A 22839-nucleotide genomic window follows, 5' to 3' on the forward strand; every position below is an offset into this window, starting at 1 on the left:
ACCTACCTGATCTGAAGGAATGTTGATCAATTGATGGTTGACATCCTGATCTGAAGGAATGTTGATCTATCTAGGGTTGACCTACCTGATCTGAAGGAATGTTGATCTATCGATGGTTGACCTACCTGATCTGAAGGAATGTTGATCAATCGATGGTTGACCTACCTGATCTGAAGGAATGTTGTTCAATTGATGGTTGACATCCTGATCTGAAGGAATGTTGATCTATTGATGGTTGACCTACCTGATCTGAAGGAATGTTGATCAATCGATGGTTGACATCCTGATCTGAAGGAATGTTGATCTATCGATGGTTGTCCTACCTGATCTGAAGGAATGTTGATCTATCGATGGTTGACCTACCTGATCTGAAGGAATATTGATCTATTGATGGTTGACCTACCTGATCTGAAGGAATGTTGATCTATCGATGGTTGACATCCTGATCTGACGGAATGTTGATCAATCGATGGTTGACATCCTGATCTGAAGGAATGTTGATCAATCGATGTTTGACATCCTGATCTGAAGGAATGTTGATCAATCGATGGTTGACATCCTGATCTGAAGGAATGTTGATCAATCGATGGTTGACCTACCTGATCTGAAGGAATGTTGATCAATCGAAGGTTGACCTACCTGATCTGAAGGAATGTTGATCAATCGATGGTTGACATCCTGATCTGAAGGAATGTTCATCAATCGATGGTTGACATCCTGATCTGAAGGAATGTTGATCAATCGATGGTTGTCCTATCTGATCTGAAGGAATGTTGATCAATCGATGGTTGACATCCTGATCTGAAGGAATGTTGATCAATCGATGGTTAACATCCTGATCTGAAGGAATGTTGATCAATCGATGGTTGTCCTATCTGATCTGAAGGAATGTTGATCAATCGATGGTTGACATCCTGATCTGAAGGAATGTTGATCAATCGATGGTTGTCCTATCTGATCTGAAGGAATGTTGATCAATCGATGGTTGTCCTATCTGATCTGAAGGAATGTTGATCAATCGATGGTTGACATCCTGATCTGAAGGAATGTTGATCAATCGATGGTTGACATCCTGATCTGAAGGAATGTTGATCAATCGATGGTTGACATCCTGATCTGAAGGAATGTTGATCAATCGATGGTTGACATCCTGATCTGAAGGAATGTTGATCAATCGATGGTTGACATCCTGATCTGAAGGAATGTTGATCAATCGATGGTTGACATCCTGATCTGAAGGAATGTTGATCAATCGATGGATGACATCCTGATCTGAAGGAATGTTGATCAATCGATGGTTGACATCCTGATCTGAAGGAATGTTGATCAATCGATGGTTGACCTACCTGATCTGAAGGAATGTTGATCAATCCATGGTTGACATCCTGATCTGAAGGAATGTTGATCAATCGATGGATGACATCCTGATCTGAAGGAATGTTGATCAATCGATGGTTGACATCCTGATCTGAAGGAATGTTGATCAATCGATGGTTGACATCCTGATCTGAAGGAATGTTGATCACTCGATGGTTGACCTACCTGATCTGAAGGAATGTTGATCTATTGATGGTTGACCTACCTGATCTGAAGGAATGTTGATCAATCGATGGTTGACATCCTGATCTGAAGGAATGTTGATCTATCGATGGTTGACCTCCCTGATCTGAAGGAATGTTGATCAATTGATGGTTGACATCCTGATCTGAAGGAATGTTGATCTGTTGATGGTTGACCTACCTGATCTGAAGGAATGTTGATCAATCGATGGTTGACATCCTGATCTGAAGGAATGTTGATCTATCGATGGTTGTCCTACCTGATCTGAAGGAATGTTGATCTATCGATGGTTGACCTACCTGATCTGAAGGAATATTGATCTATTGATGGTTGACCTACCTGATCTGAAGGAATGTTGATCTATCGATGGTTGACCTACCTGTTCTGAAGGAATGTTGATCAATCGATGGTTGACATCGTGATCTGAAGGAATGTTGATCAATCGATGGTTGACATCCTGATCTGAAGGAATGTTGATCAATCGATGGTTGACATCCTGATCTGAAGGAATGTTGATCAATCGATGGTTGACATCCTGATCTGAAGGAATGTTGATCTATTTTAATTCCAGGAGTTATTTTGCATAAAGTTCCAGCTGCATGTCTAACATTGTGAGTGTTTCCCTGTAATATATATGTAAAATGTGAAAAATACATCATCTTCAGCACAAAAACACTCACGTTCAAAACTCAAAGACTATTTTTCTGCAATGTCCGTTATTACAAGTTATCCGTCGTTGTGTCTTTAATTCCTTCACCAACCGCCCAAATTGAAGAGGTTTCAGAAAAATAGAACCAGAACAGTCCGAGCTCAGCGTCACTCAGGTGTTCTGTCCCCGGGCCCTTTAAAGGGAATGTCATCTATTTCTCTCCCTCCACCTCAGCCCGACAGTGCGCTGGAAGAGCAGGTGAGAGGTTTACCTGCAGACACTCACCGGGCGCTTCCCCCTCAATCAATTGAACTCATGCTCCCAATGGGAAAAAGAGTCGCCGGGCGACCTGAATGGGAATAGCTCGGCCAATCGGAGCGCTTCCCGCCCAAAGTCCGGGTGGGGCGCGGGAGAAGCGGGGAACAACGGTCTGAGTCTGAGGATCAAATCTTCATCAAACGGGACAGTGTCCGACTCGGAGAGACCTCCTCACTCTCCACAAACTCCGCACCGACTTATTTTTGGCTCAGTTTCGTCGTGAGGCGAATCTCTTTTCAGGCGCAAATATTTAGAAAGGAAAGACTCGTTTTTATTACATTTCCCGTCAAAGTAAATTACAAAAAGGGCAGGGAGATTTGAATCCAGGGATTATACTTTGTAAAATGTACATCGTTTCTGACAGAAAACAAATCCTGTCGCATGAAGTAACTTATTTTTCTTCACTAAACATTGCATTAAAATTTATGTATGAAAACCCCCTTTATTTCCTTCTGCCTCGGTCAGTCAGACACAAACATCAATTATCCAAAGGGAACAGATATTAGAGACACAAAGGAAAAAATCACCCGAGAGACAATTCTGTAAAGTGAGTAAAACCGCAATTATATTTTCAGTTGGTTATAAAAGTCTCCCCTCTCCATGGTTTCTGTGCAAATAGAAATTTGGGGGATTGTGATTCTCCACAAAAATTGTACTAACTGTAAACCCGAATAGAGTTTCGCTGCTTAAAAACATTTTTGGACAGTAAAAGTTATTTTATTGCAGCAGTTGGAACGGTGCAGAAATAGGAACAATTACACATCGTCCGTGAGAGAGAGAGAATATCCCATCAGTTTGAAGCCGATTCACATCAATAACCGGGACGCTGTCCCTCAAATATCACAAAGTATTGCGCTGATTTACCTTTTGTTCCAATCGATCGCTTCTCGGACGCTGAGAGACGGAGGTCGGAATTCCCCAAAGAGGCATGAAAATACCGGAAGAGAACAGAATGGGGATGTGGTTCCTGAATTAAATGTCAATGTTTTATTATTTTCTTTAATGTTATTTTATTTCACCGAGAGGAGCGAGTGACCGTCTGACCCGCCCCTCGGACACCCGGTGGCGCGGGGGGGGGAGGGGGGGAGGGGGGGGGGAAAGCGCCCGACAGCCAATCACAGCCCTGGGAGATGGGTTGCCGGGCCACGTGACTGGACGGTTTTTTTTCCCCCGCGCTGAGCTCGGCCAATCGCAGCGCTTCCCGCCCAAAGTCCGGGTAGGGCGCGGGAGAAGCGGGGAACAACGGTCTGAGTCTGAGGATCAAATCTTCATCAAACGGGACAGTGTCCGACTCGGAGAGACCTCCTCACTCTCCACAAACTCCGCACCGACTTATTTTTGGCTCAGTTTCGTCGTGAGGCGAATCTCTTTTCAGGCTCAAATATTTAGAAAGGAAAGACTCGTTTTTATTGCATTTCCCGTCAAAGTAAATTCCAAAAAGGGCAGGGAGATTTGAATCCAGGGATTATACTTTGTAAAATGTACATCGTTTCTGACTGAAAACAAATCCTGTCGCATGAAGTAACTTTTGTTTCTTCACTAAACATTACATTTAAATTTATGTATCAAAACCCCCTTTATTTCCTTCTGCCTTGGTCAGTCAGACACAAACATCAATTATCCAAAGGGAACAGATATTAGAGACACAAAGGAAAAAATCACCCGAAAGACAATTCTGTGAAGTGAGTTAAACCGCCATTATATTTTCAGTTGCTTATAAAAGTCTCCCCTCTCCATGCTTTCTATGCAAATAGAAATTTGGGGATTGTGATTCTCCACAAAAATTGTACTAACTGTAAACCCGAATAGAGTTTCGGTATTTAAAAACATTTTGGACAGTAACAGTTATTTTATTGCAGCAGTTGGAACGGTGCAGAAATTGGAACAATTACACATCGTCCGTGAGAGAAAATATCCCATCAGTTTGAAGTCAATTAACCTGAGTAACTTGGATACTGTTTCTTAAAAGCTAAATATAAAACCTTTTATTTCAAGGCTTCTCTTCTATAATTGTTAGACGCGGGTAGGAATTGCCCAAAGTGAAGAAGAGGCATCAAAATAGAATGTCAGGCAACAAATAATTTGTTTACACTGAAAAGCTCCTAAATGTGATTTCCTCAATTAAATGTAACTGCGACTTTATTCTGTTACATTGCTGCCCAGAGGAGCAGGTGACGGGCTGGTGGTCCCCGGCTGGGGGTCCCAGGGGGCAGTCCCCAGGCTGGGGGTCCCCGGACTGGGAGTCCCAGGGGGTGGTACCTGGGCTGGTGTTTAAAATAACAGGGCGATTCTATAAGGTAGATATCGCAAATCTATTTCCTCTGGTGGGGGAATCCCGAACAAGGGGGCAAAATCTTAAAGAGGCTGAAAGGCGACTTAAAGGCGACTCCAATGATGCGCAGATGCGGGACTCCTCCGGTCCAAAAAGGTAATTTGCTGCTCAGGCCCTTCAAACTCTGCCAGTCTTAAAATTAGAACTAGGCCATTTAGGAGTGAAATCAGGAAGCACTTTTTCACACAAAGGGGAATGGAAACACGGAACTCTCTCCCCCAAAAGGCTGTCAATGCTGGGGATCAATTGAAATTTTCAAGACTGGGAAAGATAGATTTTTGTTAGGGAAGGGTATCAAGGGATCAGGAGCAAAGGCGGGCAAATGGAGTTGTGGCGCCTCCCATGGTTGAGTAGCCTACCACGAGGTTCACAGCTGAAAAGACCTACCTGTGGGCTGCCAATATCAGCAGAGTCATAACCTAGCACCTGCCGGCACAACAGGAAGGGAGGAAATTATATACAAATGATCAAGAAAGGAGCTTGTTATTTTTGACCTCAATGATGCTAAGGAATGGTCGAGGGGTTCCTTTTTGTCTTTGGATGAGAAATGTTGGCTTTGTACAATGTGGCAAAACATGTTGTGATGTTTCTTGTAATTTATTTTCTGCTTTAAAGGCACAGAACAAGGAGACTGGGGCGGTTGCAGCTGCCAAGGTGATAAGTTCATTGGATGAGGATGAGCTGGAAGATTACATGGTGGAAATTGATATTCTGGGCTCATGTGATCATCCCAACATTGTGAAACTGCTCGATGCTTTCTACTATGAAAAGAGCCTGTGGGTGAGTCATGAAAGGAAGAGGAAACCAAAAGTAAAAGGGACTGTTCCCTCAACTTCACAAAATAGAGAAACTCTAATATTCAAAGCAGCTGTTACAGCATAAGAAATATTCTAACACAGGAGAATGGCCTTAAACAGTCCAAGGTGACTGTTACATTCTGTCTTTTAATTTTCAAATTTAATTCTGATTAGCAGATGTATGAATACTAAATTATCATTCCTTGCTTCTGCCCATGAATCATCGAATCATACAGCACAGAAGAAGGCCATTTGGCCCATCGTGCCTGTGCTGGCTCTTTGAAAGAGCTTTCCAAATAGCCCCACTCCCCTGCTCTTTCCCCATAGCCCTGCAAATTTTTTCCTTTTCAAGTGTTCATCAATTCCCTTTTGAAAGTTCCTCTTGAATCTGTAAACCTGTGTAATAAGGCAGGGTCTTGCGCATGGCTTTGTCCCTCAAAAATTCTGGTGGATCATCAGATAATTGAAGTGAGGATAATGAAAGTTACGTCGAATTATGTTGAATCTACAATGCAGAAACAGTCCATTCAGCCCAACTGGTCAATGCCATTGTTTATACTCCACATGAGCATCCTCCCTCTCCAATTTCCTTTTCCCACCCTGCCCCCATGTCCCTCTATTCCTTTCTCCCCCACGTATGCATCAGGCCTCCAGTAAAAAAGGGACAATGCGAACTGCTTCAAAGACTCCATGTGGCAGCGAGATCCACATCCTCACCACTCTCTGTATAAAGGTTACACTATATTTTGAAAATGCAAAGGACATTGAGCACTCCAAGATCTTAATCCCTTTCTTTTTCTTTACAGATTCTACTTGAGTTTTGTCCTGGTGGTGCGGTAGATGCTATAATGTTAGGTAAGTAAAATTAGAAATGGAATGAAAGCAGCTGAATTTATTTAATCCTCCCCTCCCCCCACCTCCAATGTGTTGCTGACTTGCTGGGGGACAGTTCCATGGGCTCTGGGTGTTTAATAAAGGACCTGCAAACACAGTGGTATGATTGGTAGTTCAGTGGCATTGTCATGGTCACCAATCAGGGCTGCCCAATGGATAAACAGTGCGTGAATACTGCCCATCTGTATCCAATCCCATCCATCAGCTTGCATGTGACCTGGTGCCTTGGCCAATTGGCATTCTTCATTGGTGAATCCAGGGAGTGTCTGCGAGCTATTCAACTACTGAGGGCACCACAGCTGAGTTTGATTCTGTTTTCAGTCAGCACCCACACACACTCACCTCACGGTACCGGTCGCTGGATATCGACTGGGAGCAGGAACCCTGGTGGATTTTCCCCCTCCCTATCCCAGGGGTGTCAAGGCCTCGTGTCCCACTACTCTAGCTGAGATCAGCTCACTCAGCACAAACCCTGTTGATCTGTGTGGCTCAGCATCCCACTAAACCTTTGGGGGAACCAGAGTTTATTTAATTTAAAAAAAAGAAATTAAGATCTACATTTGTCTTATCTTGGTTTGGTTGTGTCACAGAGCTGGAGAGAGGATTGGCAGAACCACAGATCCGTGTAATTTGCCGACAGATGCTCGAAGCGCTCAATTACCTGCACAACAACAAGATAATACACCGGGACCTCAAAGCCGGGAATGTCCTTCTGACGCTGGAGGGAGACATTAAACTCGGTAAGAAAGAGGAGCAGGAGAGGCAGAGTGGGAGAGGAGGAAGGCAGAGTAAGTGAGGAACAAAGAGTAATCCCAGTGGCACATCTTACACCCTTTGCCTTTTCCAACTGATTGTTATATCTAAGTACAGTATTATTTGCTTGAGTTGCACTCGTTCAAGTTAAGTTGCACTCCAGTTTAGCAGGAGATGTCAAAAGGGTTCAAACAGCAGGAGATACAAACTAAATATTGGAAAGTCACGAGGAGGAAGGAAGTCCCGAGGAAGTCCTTGATTCAAAGGGGATTCAGGAAGTGGAATAGTTTACCAGGGAAGGTCATTGAAGCAGACAGTGTAAATGGGTTGAGGAGGCGATTGATTCTGTTCTGGGAAAGAAGGGATTGAGACACATGGTGAGAAGATGGATTTGATCCATCAAAAGGTGTAAGGCTTGTTAGACATCAATAAATCACCTGGGTTCAGTTGGTAGCACACTTACCCCTGAGTCAGAATATTGTCAAAAGCCCCGAAGAAGCTCCAGTGTCGGTATATTTTATATGTTTAATTACATCCTCCTAATGTGACACCATTATGTCAACATGTTCTAACTATGTCTGGTTAATCTCCCTTCAACGAGCCTGCACAATAACATGTTTCTTATTCATTGTGTTCACTAATAAGAAACAATGGGTATCAGTTATGGCATTCTTTCTTATCTCTTCCCAGTCGATCCATAACACGAGTCTATTCATGTCGCTGCCTCCTTACAGTCTCCTTGACTGATTTACTATATTTCTTATCTCTTTCCATGGACGGTTAATGAGGTAATGTCTCCACTGCTCCAGGCCTGACCATTGTAAAATGAGTACTAATATGTGGATATATTTTTTAAAATTTACTATGGGTATTCTGCCTGGTACACCTACACTTACACCACCCTGGAATATTTACATGAAAAATAGAAAAGTGACACAGAGACAAGTCGAGTCAGTTAAGGGATGCACACATGGCAGAAATTGTAGCATTTGTGTGCAGACATAATAAGTGCATCTCAAAGGTTCTCAGTACAAACACAATGTGATTGTTTTGTTTTATCAAAAGTTTCAGATTAATCTTCAGTTAAAAACCAGATCAATATAAATGGGAAATATTTCGGTCAGTAGTTTGATCCGATCAGTACATCCATTGCGCCACTCCTGACTTGGTTATTTATGGTGAATTATTCAGTCAGCCTCACTTGTGATGATATTTGGATCATCTCACATGGTTAAGATGAGTAATAAGAACTGAGGGAAAAGGCTAAAACAGTGTAGCAGTAGGATGAGTAAAGAACTCAATGTGGCAATCAGGTGTGGGCAGAGTGATGATTACTTCAAATTGTTGCTCTGGTTTTCCCTGAGTTTGAGGGTGTTTCTCCTCGTTCCTTGTGACAGTCGCAGGACCATCGCAGCATCTCTGAGTTATCGACCATTCTCCAAATTGGTTGCATTGTTCTCATCGGATCAATTACCCGTGTGGCCAAGGCAGCACCACAGGGATCCAGAGTGTGGTCATCCGAAACAAAAATGAAGACAAAAACAATTGACATTCCATTCGTAATTTCTTGCCCAGTTGCAGTATCGGTTTTAATGGGTCTATTGTTAATCACAGATAACATGCGTTTTAAGTGTTGGGCCAATAATCCAATTCTCTTTCTCTCTTCTAGCTGATTTTGGAGTGTCTGCGAAGAACACCCGGACCATCCAGCGGAGAACATCGTTTATTGGGACACCCTATTGGTAAGTTTTATTCCTTTTCCAGAAAGCATGAGATCTATTTCACCCCCTTGTAATGTATTTTTAAAAATTTTCCCTCTAATAATTTCTTTCCATCCCCTTTTCTCCTGAAGACGTTGCGCCCTTCTTGGAATGCAGTCCGTCTCCTGGCCCGAGTGGCCACCCTTCATGTGTAAACCTAAGCAGTGAGCGTCAGCAGGCTATTTGACTGTAGAGGGCATCACAGCTGACCACTTTTCAGCTTGCTTGCTGGATAGTGACCAAGAGCACTGTTTGTTTTCCACTTTCTAACCCAGGGCACAGAAGATAATTATAGCTACCATCCTGGCTGAGAACAGCTACCTCGGCACAGACTGGGGATCAAATTTAGGACCTTCCCGGCCTGTATGGCTCTACTCACTGCCTTCCCCTCCATAAGCGCTTTGCACCGGCAAAAAGCTAGACTGGCATTCTACCCTCCCTAGATTAAGTATCAGCCGTGGCTCAGTGGTAGCACACTTGCCTTTGAATCATAGAGGTTGCGGATTCAAGTCCCACTCCAGAGACCTGAGCACATAATCCAGGTTAACACTGCCAGTGCTGCACTGTTGGAGGTGTCGCTCTCAGATGAGATATTAAACCAAGGCCCCATCTGCCCTCTCAGGTAGACGTAAAAGATTCCATGGTGCTATTTCAAAGAAGTGCACGGGAGTTTACCTGGTGTCCTGGTCTATACTCATCCCATATCACTGAAACAGATTATCTGGTCATTATCTGTTTGTGGGACCTTGTTGTGTGCATATTGGCTGCTACATTTCCTATGTGGCTGCAGTTGAAAAAGTATTCAATTGGCTGTGAAGTGCTTTGTGGATGTCCTGAGGTTGTGAATGGTGTGATATAAATGCAAATTGGATTATTAATCTCTGCCACTACTGCTTTTCAGCTGGCCACCAGAAGTGAGCGACATTGGGTCCATGATAAGACCCCCCTCCTTATTTTCTTCCCACCCCCGCCCTCTGTTGGCCCCCTCCTTAAAGAAATTTGTTGAAACCAGCATACCAACAGATAAGGGGGACCAAGCTCCTATTGATATTCCAGGCTTTTCCAAGCCATGTGAGAACTCTGGCCAGTCAAACTCCCAAGAAACACTGCTGTAACATTTAGCATTCCACCATGAGGGAGTTTGGTTTATACGTCCAAACCCTAAATCGAGATTGGGATTCGATTACAGGGATTTTCTGTTTGTTGCATGTCCTTTTTTTCGTTAGCTGGTTACGACCTTCCCAGGTTTGTAACGGTGTTGCAGTAACAAAGGATTCTGAGGACAGAATTGAATAGATTGAACAGGTCGGCAATTATGAACATGAGCAGCACACTGCTCTCTCGATTTTCCCTTCTCTCCTTTAGGATGGCCCCTGAAGTTGTCCAGTGTGAAACGATGAAAGATGCACCGTACGACTACAAGGCTGACATCTGGTCTCTTGGAATCACACTTATTGAGCTGGCCGAGATGGAACCTCCCCACCATGAACTCAACCCGATGAGGGTCCTTCTGAAAATCACAAAGACCCCACCTCCAACTCTGGTCCAACCCTCCCGATGGTAACGGACAAAACTACAATTTAAATTTCGATCTTTCTTATTTTAACAATCCCGCGGAGCTGGGCTGTGGGCAGGTTGAGTTATGGCTCCTCCCACCCTCGGAAGGGGAAAAAGTTGGGTCAATAAGGGAGGGGAGGGGTAATTTTGACTTTGGGTGACAGTCTAAAACAGGCAACATTGATTCAGCTTGAAGTCAATATCAATAAATAACAAACATCTCAAATATTGAATTTACAGGTCAGCAGATTTTAAAGACTTCTTAAAAAAGGCTTTGGAAAAAAATGTAGATGCTCGGTGGTGCGTGAAGCAGCTTCTTCAGGTGATCATTATTTTATTCTAAGTTTCTCCTTTCCTCTCCTGGAGGGGCTGACTCTCATTAGGGACCAGTTTCTCTCCAGTTCTTCACTCGGGGGTGAGCCTGGACGGTGAGTGTCGGCAGGCTGTTCTACCATGGAGGGCATCACAGTCTGGTGTTCACGGGATAGCGATTAGGAACAGGAGCCCTGTCCCCAACCGTTGGTTTTCCCCATCCTTAGCCCAGCGGTGCTGAGAAACTTAGGGGGTAATTTTCAACCGCGCTGCCAGGGCCGTTAACCTGGAGGAGCGGATCAGCCACCCGTCATACAAGCCGCTGGCAACTTGATTTTGTTTTGTGAAGTAAATGAGAGAAAGAAAGAAAGAAAGACTTGCATTTATTACATAGAATTTTACAGCTTAGAAACAGGCCATTCGGCCCAACTGATCTGTGCCAGTGTCCATGCTCCACACAAGCCTCCTCCCTCCCTACTTCATCTAACCCTATCAGCATATCCTTCTATTCCTTTGTGCCTCACGTACTTATTTAGCTTCCTATTAAATGCATCTATGAATTGTTGTTTAACCAAAGGTTTCCTTTGCTTTCTAAAGAGTTAAAAATGGCTTCTACCTCACTCTCTAGCGCCTTTCATGACCTCAGGGCGTCCCAAAGTGCTTTACAGCCAATTAAATACTTTTTTGAAGTGTAATGAGATAGGTGAACACAAAAGTATTTACAGAGCGCACATACAGAAACAAAAATAAACGGAAAGAGGGGCAGAGATAGTGTCTGAAACAGAAAGGAACAGATAGAAAAGCACACATACACATCCCTGGACACGCACAAATGCACACGAGAAGAAAGAGATACAAATGGACCACTTTGCTCAATAACTGTTGAACTTTGCAAACAGAAGTGTTTCTCTGTATAGTTCAGGGTAGCATTGAGCGAATATAACTGCGTTGACATTTGGGCTAAAAATTGCTCTGGATCAAATGCTTCTCAAATGCTTCCTTGTGTGGAAGTTCCATGGCTGTGTAGCTTGCTGAGAAAGGCACAGGTGCTCAGACTTTTATTTTCTTAATCACTGTCAAAGATTCGATGAAGGGCAATGAGATGTTTTTGTCGATAATTCTTTGTTGTTCTTTCTCTCAGCACCCATTCGTGGCTTGTGTTGCAAGTAACAAACCAATCAGAGATCTGATTGCTGAAGCGAAGGCAGAAGTTATGGAGGAGATTGAAGAAGGGAAGGAGGATGAACGGGAGGTACTGTCGATGAGTAGCTATTGTTAATTAGAGTTACCTTCTCCGCCTTCTGAGGCCACATGCCATCAACAACCAGGAAGGCACTGGGGAGACCTATTCTCAGGTTTCAGCACTGCTTGATACCCGGATGCTAAGAGGTGTCCAAGAGTGGTCAATGGTTGGACCTGCTCTCTAATTTTCTTTCTCGCTGTGGGCCAGTGCTGGTCTTCCACACTAAGGCCATGGCTGTGAGCAGGAACGCATGGCACGATGGGCTGAATGGCCGTGTGTGTGTGTGTTTCTAACACGAGGGCAAAACACAGCCACAAACCTGCACCTCCAACAGAGCTAAAAGCGATTCACTTTATTTGGTTCGATATGGACTTATCATTAAACTGCTCCTCACACTATGAACACCATTGCTCCTTTTTTCCCTTCTAAAAGCATAAACTAAGAAAACGTGAAAAGTTTGAAGCCCAAGAGCAATGGGAGATTTGCGAAGTGACTAAATAGGGTTGTAATAAACAACACCCGCCAAAATGATTGGATTGTCTTTCTCTTTCAGATTCTGATGGACTTACTGTGCATTTTGGTTTCGATAACTTCAAGTGATATATTGTTTTTATTTTTCTACCAGCCTCTCACATATCATCAGCGTTCCGTTAGTACGCCCAGTGCTGAGGAGGAGCAGCCAATGAAATTCACCAAGGTTTCACCAGAGGAAGAGCCACAATCTGATGAGCCTGTCGACAACGGTCAAGCTAACTCAGCCATGAGCAACAATGAAGAAGATAAAACCAACACTACTGAATCAATGGAGTATTTGACCAGTGGTGAGGAGACGGAAATAGTTATGGACACATGTGAAAGTAAAACATCTGAAAGTGAGCGACTTACAGTGGTTGATGGTAATACAAACAATGCCGAGGGGGTACATTTGGAAACCTCGGCTGCAAGATCTAGTCTCATGGCCAATGTTAATCAAGATGAAGAAACCACAGATGGTGAGCTTCTGATAAGGTCACAAGGGTCAACAGAATTACGACTGAAGATAAATGATGTCATCATAAGTGAAAAGGAACAAACATATGATAAACCAAATAATCTCACCAATGAATCTGAGCCTGTGAAGGAAAAAGAGCCGGCACCTGATTTCAAAGAGCTGACACACCCAGTATGTGAAGACTCTAGTTGTGCTGAGCCCACGGTGACACAGGAAGATGAAGAGTCAAGAGTGAACAATGAGAAGTTAAGGAGAGAATCCACTGGTTCATCGCCTTTGAGAGAAGACCTTGCAGAAACAGAGAAAGCTGTGCCATTATTTGAAAAGACGGAAAGTGAGGTGTCAAGGATGTTGGAGGACCCATTAACAGAAAACACTGAATCAATTGCAAAGCACATAGAAATGGAAGATACTGCAATACCAGAAAAAAATACTGTAACACCAGAGAGGAGCCCAGCAGAAACCAGTGAAACACTGACTGAACAAACCAACTTGGAGTCAACAGAGGAAGAGATTGCCACTTGTTCCCTTGGACGTGAGAAAGCTGACACAAGTGCAGTGAAAGAGCAGAGCGTTTGTGATATGAAATATGAAACCTTTTCAGATGTAGAAATAACGCAGATCACCCAAGACTTCAAAGAAAATGACCAGGATCTAAAGGAAGACAAGTCAATTTCTCAACCTCAGTCGACCAATAGCGATTGTCCCCATTATAAGGACGCTGTACAGCTATCTGACAATATTGAAAAGACTGATGCAGACTCTGAGCTTTTACCATCTGTGAGTGTGGAGCCTGTAACTGGGGAGGGGGGAGAGACAAAGGAAGAAGGATCTGATTTAGAGAATGCAAGTGACAAAATAGGTAATTCTATCGAGGAAGAGTCAGAAAACTTGACTGGGGAACTTGCTTCAGAGGTAATGCACTCGGGAGATGGCAGTGAAGATTCAGTTAAACTAATGCAGTGTGAAGAGGCAGAAAATCACTTGATAAAGTTGCCTGAACTGATAAACACCAAGTCTTCGATTGAGAGGTCAGAGGTTGCACATGTAAATGAAGAAACCATCATGATTGAAGAAACTAAACAGTCAGAGTGTGAAGACTTTGCAATGCCACAAACTGCAGAGAATACAACAAACATAGACACTAACCAAACAGTCAGCAAGGAAAATGCAAAGCAGGAACTTGACTATTTAGTAGAAGAAAAGAAAGACGTATCAGAGTGCAGTGACGATGTTGCCATCGCAACCTGCATTGTAAATGAACTGATAGGCCTGATAGTCGCAGATGAAAGTGAACATGAGGTGAATAACTCGAAAGAGACTGAGCAAGAGGTCACACCATGCCCACTGGAAGCTGAAGGTCCCCTCAGCGGAGAAGGTTTTGTTCAGGTTGTTGGAGAGGTCAACAGTTCACCTGATGAAGTGCTGAAACCTCCAAATGAGTCCGCTGAGCAAGTACAGGAAGAAGGACTTACAAACGGCGATGTGGGGAAGGAGAAAGAAGAACCAAATGACAACCAGAGAGAACAAGAAGAGCAGGAACAAGAAGGAAAGACTGGGGTTGTTGAAGTCACGGAAACGCCTCTGGAAGATACTTCATGTAACCAGGAAAATGAAACATCTCCAGAGTCTCAGAATAAGGTAGAGTTTACAAGTTAATGAAAGAAGCAGCTTTTAAGGTTGTCCTCACTGCTTTGAAAGAAAAAAAGGGAAAGACTGACATTTCTATCGCGCCTTTCATGACCTCAAGGTGTCCCAAAGCTTTTTTGAAGTGTAGTCACTGTTTGTAATGTAGGAAATGTGGCAGCCAATTTGCACACAGCAAGATCCCACAAACAGCAATGAGATAAATGACCAGATAATCTGTTTTAGTGATAAATTTTAAGCCAGGACACCAGTGAGAAATCCCCTGCTCTTCTTCCAAATAGTACCATGGGATCTTTTACATCCACCACAGAGGCTAGACAGGGCCTTAGTTTAATGTCTCATCTGAAAGACAGCACCAACTGATAGATGCAGCACTCCCTCAGTACTACACTAGAGTATCAGCCTGGATTTTATGCTCAAGTCTCTGGAGTGGGACTTGAACCCACAACCTTCAGATTCAGAGGCAGAGTGCTGCCCACTGAGCCATGGCTGACACAGTTTAACACACTTGGTGATCCATTTCACATCTCAGACCTCCAACCTCTGTCTCACCCTTTCTTCTTTCTGCCGCCTCTCTCTCTATTTTATCAATATTACTTTGATGATTGGCTACTCTGATCTCATTCTATGCTACAAATTTGCCATTCTCCGTGTCCTTTCCCTCCCCGCGTCCTCACTGGATCGAAACGGAGACCCATTGCAAAATCTCCCTTTCTGGCTCTTCTCCGAGACTTCATTCTGGAGCTGCCTATCACCCTCATCCTTCCCTGCCTCCAACCATCTCTCTGCTCATTTCAGCCATGGCAGTGCCCTCAAATATGATACCTTGGCCTTTCACTTAAGTTTATCAATGAAAAGACAAGTTATCGAGCAACCTTTGCAGAAACCTGGATCAGGTCGCGTCCTCCCCCTTCCCCTGCATGGGTGTAGCGCGCAGCACGAGGGAACCAACAAGTGTGGAAGGGAGGAAAACTTCCACAAAAAATCCTTTGGTTTAATTTTTTTTTAAGATTACGGAGTCAGACGTTTCCGAGGAAACCATTCGGCTGGAAGCAAATGGTCCAACCACAGTGGAGAGAGAGACATCACTTCCTCCCGATGTTGAGCATTCACCGGAGGATGAGATCGGAGAGAGGAGAGTTTCCCACCTGTACGGCATTGGAGAAATTGAGTCAGACAGAGTCCACCCTTGCACGCGAGAGGTACTTTGCAAACGGGCGTTTCAATCTGACAAACGTTCTCCCTCTTTAAAATTTTGTAATGTTGCACTGCTTTTTTTCCGCCATCTTTGCAACAATCTGAATGGCTCTCTGTTTGCTCTTTGTCTCCTTTCCAGAGGTATTTTGAAGAGTTTGAAGAAGGAGTAAGTAATTTTTTTCCTGATTTAATCTAATGTTTCACTCGTGTCGTTGCATAGATCATTGCAGAACACCAGTCACGTTGCTCAGATTCAGTGATTTCTATAAGAGGATTTGGTGTCTGTTACAGTGAGGGGCTTATATAAAGTCACATGAGCAAATAAAGCAATCCCAAAGAACCTACCCCCACATCCCAAGCTGGAGGAAGGCACAAGGGAGGGGAGGAAGGCACAAGGGAGGGGAGTAAGGCACAAGGGAGGGGAGTAAGGCACAAGGGAGGGGAGTAAGGCACAAGGGAGGGGAGTAAGGCACAAGGGAGGGGAGCAAGCGGCCCATGAGGGGAAAGTAAATATGCAAGGGGGGCAACGAGCTAATTACCTGGTGGAAATAATTTAGAAAATTAGCACCTGATACGTTTACTTCTTGTAAATTTCACCACAGGGCCAGTGACCTTCCCATAGGGTTTATAAAAATACTGCCTGTTTTTCCAGAATAGGCCCCCCCAGAGAAAGACACTGAAGAAAACTCGGAAATTTATGGTGGATGGAGTGGAAGTGAGTGTCACAACGTCAAAAGTTGTCAGTGAGGATGACAAGAAGGACCAAGACATGCGGTCAGCCAGGTAAGAGCACACCGCAGCCCGCATTCAGGCCCCTTCGTTGTCACCAGAGGCTTAGAATCATGGAATCCGGAAGGAGGCCATTTGGCCCATCACTCCTGTCCTATCCAGTGCCAGACACTGGAAAGTGGACGTGGGTGAGGACAGGATTGGGCTTGGTTATTAAGCTTTCCACGATCCAGTAGCCCTCCATAACTCAGTGTCTAGGCTCACACGCGGTGAGGTACTGGATGGCTCCTGGTGTCGGTGGAACAATCGCTCATAATCTTAATATTACAGCTGGGCCGTTTAGGAGTGAAATCAGGAAGCACTTCGTCACACAAAAAGTAGCGGAAATCTGGAACTCTCTCCCCCCAAAAAGCTGCAGCTGCTGAGGGCCAGTTGGAGCTTTCAAGACTGAGATCGATAGGGTTTTGTTGGGTAAGGGTATCGAGGGTTAAGGTGCTACGGCGGGTAAATGGAGTTGAGGTACACATCAAAGATGATCTAATTGAATGGCAGACCAGGCTTGAGGGGCTGAACGGCCTCCTCCTGTTCCTACGAGCCATTGGTCTGTCTCTTAATGATCTGGCGGTGTTAGTTTTTTGAGTTTATTCAGATTTTGATGAATTTTTCATCAGCAAAGCAAATGTCAGAACTGAAGCCATGATCCCACTCTTATCCTGCCACCTATCTGGTTTTTGGACTTGCTGAAAGATGCGCGAGCCTACACAAGACCCCCGTCCCCCTCCGCCCCGCCAAGCACAGGTGAGGGTGTGTGATGTGTAACAGTGCGAGGCCTGAATGAGCCGACTGATTTCCCGCAGGCGTCAGGAGCTCCGGGAACTTCGACTGCTGCAGAAAGAGGAGCAGCGGATGCAAGCACAGCTCGACCTGAAACTGCAGCAACAGCGAGAGCAAATGTTCCGGCAAATCGAGCAGGAAATGATGGTAAGGAGATGACAAGGGGATGAAGGGATTTGGGGACAAGGTAGGTGAATGTGATTGGAACTATTTACTCGTGTGGGGGATGAATGCCAACACGGAATGGTTGGGTCCAATAGTCTGTATCCATGTTGTAACTTCTCTGTATGTTTTGTTGTATTTCTCTGTGCATCTCAAGTGTGTCGAAACCAAGACTCATCACTCTTGTCTTACCTCTTTCGCAGGACCTCAAATGTATCGTATCTTCACCTTCCCCAAGTCTTTCCTCAGTCCTCCCTTCTTCCTACAATCTTCAAGCTCTTAAAACCCGAGCTTTGCACCATCTAACCACACGTTCTTCTTTTATCTGAGCTTCCTTCCTATTCTTTTCAATCTCCTTGGCTCAAACACTGTTGCCCTTAGTCCTTCACCTAAATTCCTCAAAAATATTACAGAGTAAACATTGAAAAATTAGTCTTTTTCTTGTTTCCACTAATTTCTGGAAGCCTTACACTCGGACTTTCACAGATCAGTGAGGCTGCGCTGCAGTTTTGTTGTCAAAGTATAATCCTGTACATTTTTGATATTTAGGTTTGGCACTTCATAGAGTTCAGGACAAACAGGGTCTTCTGTTGTGGGACTCTCAGGTGCCAGATAAGTGATCGGGAAGCACTGACACTCCAATTGTAAACAGTGGAACCAGGCATAGTAAATGCATCAGACATTGTGTCAGCTGGAGTAAAAATGAGGAACTGGTTGGTGCACTGGGTTAGACTCTGGCCTTTCACCTCTGGATTAAAATCCAGCCCAGCATCCAAATCCAGATCCGACTCGGCAAAAAACTACCTGTAATTCGTCAGTAAATGGCAAAGTCATTTAGATAAGGTAGTTGATGTGATGGGACAGTGCAGAGGGAGCTTTACTCTGTATCGAACCCTGTACCTGCCCTGGGAGTGTTTGATGGGACAGTATAGACGGAGCTTTACTCTGTATCTAACCCGTGCTGTACCTGCCCTGGGAGTGTTTGATGGGTCAGTGTAGAGGGAGCTTTACTCTGTATCTAACCCTGTACCTGCCCTGGGAGTGTTTGATGGGACAGTGTAGAGGGAGCTTTACTCTGTATCTAACCCTGTACCTGCCCTGGGAGTGTTTGATGGGATAGTGCAGAGGGAGCTTTACTCTGTATCTAACCCGTGCTGTACCTGCCCTGGGAGTGTTTGACGGGACAGTGTAGAGGGAGCTTTACTCTGTATCTAACCCTGTACCTGCCCTGCAAGTGTTTGATGGGACAGTGTAGAGGGAGCTTTACTCTGTATCTAACCCATGCTGTACCTGCCCTGGGAGTGTTTGATGGGACAGTGTAGAGGGACCTTTACTCTGTATCTAACCTGTTCAAGTAACCTCCGTAAGTTACCTCTGTCGTTGATACCTGAGTAGAACAAGAAACGTTACTATGACCAGGAGATCGAGTACCTGGAGCGAAACTGGAGACAGACTATTGATCGACTGGAGCAGGAATATACGAACCGACTGCGCGATGAGGCAAAACGGCTGAAAGCACAACAAGAGAAAGAGTTAGCAAAACAACGTCAATCACTGAAGGACAAAAAGCAAGTAAGAGCTTCTTATTACTGTTACTTTTCTGTTTTGTGAATTTCAGCATCCAGTGTCAGCATCAAACACTCCCAGGGCAGGTACAGCACGGGTTAGATACAGAGTAAAGCTCCCTCTACACTGTCCCATCAAACATTCCCAGACCAGGTACAGCACGGGTTAGATACAGAGTAAAGCTCCCTCTACACTGTCCCATCAAACACTCCCAGGACAGGGACAGCATGGGTTAGATACAGAGTAAAGCTCCCTCTGCACTGTCCCATCAAACACTCCCAGGGCAGGTACAGGGTTAGATACAGAGTAAAGCTCCCTCTACACTGTCCCATCAAACACTCCCAGGGCAGGTACAGCACGGGTTAGATACAGAGTAAAGCTCCCTCTACACTGTCCCATCAAACACTCCCAGGGCAGGTACAGCACGGGTTAGATACAGAGTAAAGCTCCCTCTACACTGTCCCGTCAAACACTCCCAGGGCAGGTACAGCACGGGTTAGATACAGAGTAAAGCTCCCTCTACACTGTCCCATCATCCACTCCCAGGGCAGGTACAGGGTTCGATACAGAGTAAAGCTCCCTCTACACTGTCCCATCAAACACTCGCAGGGCAGGTACAGCACGGGTTAGATACAGAGTAAAGCTCCCTCTACACTGTCCCATCAAACATTCTCAGACCAGGTGCAGCATGGGTTAGATGCAGAGTAAAGCTCCCTCTACACTGTCCCATCAAACACTCCCAGGTTAGCTACAGCACAGTGCTGCTTTATAGCTGTTCTACATTCTTGCTGTACAATTTGCTAACGCACTCTCTGGTCCAGCCTCCCGAGCTCCACCCGACATAAACTCCAACTCATTCTAAACGCTGCTGCCTGCATCGTATCCTACGCTAAATCCCATTCATCCATCACCACATTTCTCACCAACCTGTATTGGCTCTCTGGCACCCAACACATAAAAGTCAAATTCCACACCCTTGTTGACAAATTCCTCCATATCCTCACCCTTTCCTACTCTGTAACCTCCGACCATCCCACATGCCAGCACGTACTCTCTGCTCTTCCAGTTCGCCACCTCCTGGGCATTCCTTCCTCTAACTCCGCCTTTCAGCTCCATTCTCTGGAATTCCCTTGCTAAACTCCTGTCACTTGCTGCCTCTCCTCACTTTCAAAATCCTTCTCAAAACCTCTCTGCAACCTGACTGTTCATTGTTCATTATTTCTTGTGTGGAATCTTTCTAAGATGAGATACATTAAATACATTAAATAGATTGCATTTTACATTAAAATGAATGAACCTTTCTACCCTGGTTCAATGAGGAGTGGAGAAGAGCATGCCAGGAGCAGCACCAGGCATACCTAAAAATGAGGTGCCAACCTGGTGAAGCTACAACACAGGACTACATGCATGCTAGACAGCGGAAGCAACATGCTATAGACAGAGCTAAGCAAAGGGTGGATAGAGAGAAACTAATTCTGCTGGTTGGGGATTCTAGGAGTAGGGGACACAGTCTAAAAATTAGAGCCAGACCTTTCAGGAGTGAGATTAGAAAACATTTCTGCACACAAAGGGTGGTAGAAGTTTGGAACTCTCTTCCGCAAACGGCAATTGATACGAGCTCAATTGCTAAATTTAAATCTGAGATAGATAGCTTTTTGGCAACCAAAGGTATTAAGGGATATGGGCCAAAGGCAGATATATGGAGTTAGATCACAGATCAGCCATGATCTTATCAAATGGCGGAGCAGACACGAGGGGCTGAATGGCCTACGCCTGTTCTTTTTTCCAATGTTCCTATGTTCCTATTCCACAACCAACGGATCAGATCAAAGCTCTGCAGTCCTGCCACATCCAGTGGTGGTGGACAATTAAACAACTAACGGGAGGAGGAGGCTCTGCAAACATCCCCATTCTCAATGATGACGGAGTCCAGCACGTGAGTGGTGAATGCAAAAGACAAGGCTGAAGCGTTTGCAACCATCTTCAGCCAGAAGTGCCGAGTGGATGATCCATCTCGGCCTCCTCCCGATATTCCCACCATCACAGAAGCCAGTCTTCAGCCAATTCGATTCACTCCACGTGATATCAAGAAACGGCTGAGTGCACTGGATACAGCAAAGGCTATGGGCCCCGACAACATCCCGGCTGTAGTGCTGAAGACTTGTGCTCCAGAACTAGCTGCGCCTCTAGCCAAGCTATTCCAGTACAGCTGCAACACTGGCATCTACCCGACAATGTGGAAAATTGTCCAGGTATGTCCTGTCCACAAAAAGCAGGACAAATCCAATCCGGCCAATTACCGCCCCATCAGTCTACTCTCAATCATCAGCAAAGTGATGGAAGGTGTCGTCGACAGTGCTATCAAGCGGCACTTACTCACCAATAACCTGCTCACCGATGCTCAGTTTGGGTTCCGCCAGGACCACTCGGCTCCAGACCTCATTACAGCCTTGGTCCAAACATGGACAAAGGAGCTGAATTCCAGAGGTGAGGTGAGAGTGACTGCCCTTGACATCAAGGCAGCATTTGACCAAGAGTGGCACCAAGGAGCCCTAGTAAAATTGAAGTCAATGGGAATCAGGGGGAAAACTCTCCAGTGGCTGGAGTCATACCTAGCACAAAGGAAGACAGTAATGGTTGTTGGAGGCCAATCATCTCAGCCCCAGGGCATTGCTGCAGGAGTTCCTCAGGGTAATGTCCTCGGCCCAACCATCTTCAGCTGCTTCATCAGTGACCTTCCCTCCATCATAAGGTCAGAAATGGGGATGTTCGCTGATGATTGCACAGTGTTCAGTTCCATTCGCAACCCCTCAAATAATGAAGCAGTCCGAGCCCGCAGTCAGGAGGTGAATCACTCGCTGCAGAATACCCAGTCAGAGACTGGGTATTCTGCAGCGAGTGATTCACCTCCTGACTCCCCAGAGGCTTTCCACCATCTACAAGGCACGAGTCAGGAGTGTGATGGAATACTCTCCACTTGCCTGGATGAGTGCAGCTCCAACAAGACTCAAGAAGCTCGACACCATCCAGGACAAAGCAGCCCGCTTGATTGGCACCCCATCCACCACCCTAAACATTCACTCCCTTCACCACTGGTGCACCGTGGCTGCAGTGTGTACCATCCACAGGATGCACTGCAGCAACTCGCCAAGGCTTCTTCGACAGCACCTCCCAAACCTGCGACCTCTACCACCTCGAAGGACAAGAGCAGCAGGCACATGGGAACAACACCACCTGCACGTTCCCCTCCAAGTCACATACCATCCCAACTTGGAAATATATCGCCGTTCCTTCATCGTCACTGGGTCAAAATCCTGGAACTCCCTTCCTAACAGCACTGTGGGAGAACCTTCACCACACGGACTGCAGCGGTTCAAGAAGGCGGCTCACCACCACCTTCTCAAGGGGCAATTAGGGATGGGCAATAAATGCTGGCCTCGCCAGCGATGCCCACATCCCATGAACGAATAAAAAAAATCTGTGAAGTTGTTTGAGGTGGGCTCTGGGTGTGACCCTAGTTTCTAATTTTCCCTCTTAC

The 22839-nt window shown here is 45.1% G+C and overlaps 1 protein-coding gene across 3 annotated transcripts in view; it reads left to right on the forward strand.

The window, feature by feature from the left end:
- Positions 1-22839, forward strand: part of LOC137335864 (STE20-like serine/threonine-protein kinase) — a 64285-nt gene that overhangs the window by 33287 nt on the left and 8159 nt on the right. The window contains exons 2-14 of one of the 3 annotated variants that reach the window (XM_068001357.1): positions 5475-5639; positions 6463-6511; positions 7141-7290; positions 8973-9045; positions 10429-10623; positions 10861-10942; positions 12074-12184; positions 12801-14807; positions 15824-16015; positions 16150-16176; positions 16663-16793; positions 17597-17720; positions 19131-19303. In XM_068001357.1, the coding sequence (XP_067857458.1) occupies positions 5475-5639; positions 6463-6511; positions 7141-7290; positions 8973-9045; positions 10429-10623; positions 10861-10942; positions 12074-12184; positions 12801-14807; positions 15824-16015; positions 16150-16176; positions 16663-16793; positions 17597-17720; positions 19131-19303 (3479 nt within the window). Of the gene's footprint in view, positions 1-5474; positions 5640-6462; positions 6512-7140; positions 7291-8972; positions 9046-10428; positions 10624-10860; positions 10943-12073; positions 12185-12800; positions 14808-15823; positions 16016-16149; positions 16177-16662; positions 16794-17596; positions 17721-19130; positions 19308-22839 lie in introns of all 3 variants that reach the window. The other 2 variants (XM_068001355.1, XM_068001356.1) reach the window with 2 other exon arrangements.

Source organism: Heptranchias perlo, chromosome 20 (genome assembly GCF_035084215.1).
Source record: "Heptranchias perlo isolate sHepPer1 chromosome 20, sHepPer1.hap1, whole genome shotgun sequence".
Lineage (NCBI taxonomy): Eukaryota > Metazoa > Chordata > Chondrichthyes > Hexanchiformes > Hexanchidae > Heptranchias > Heptranchias perlo.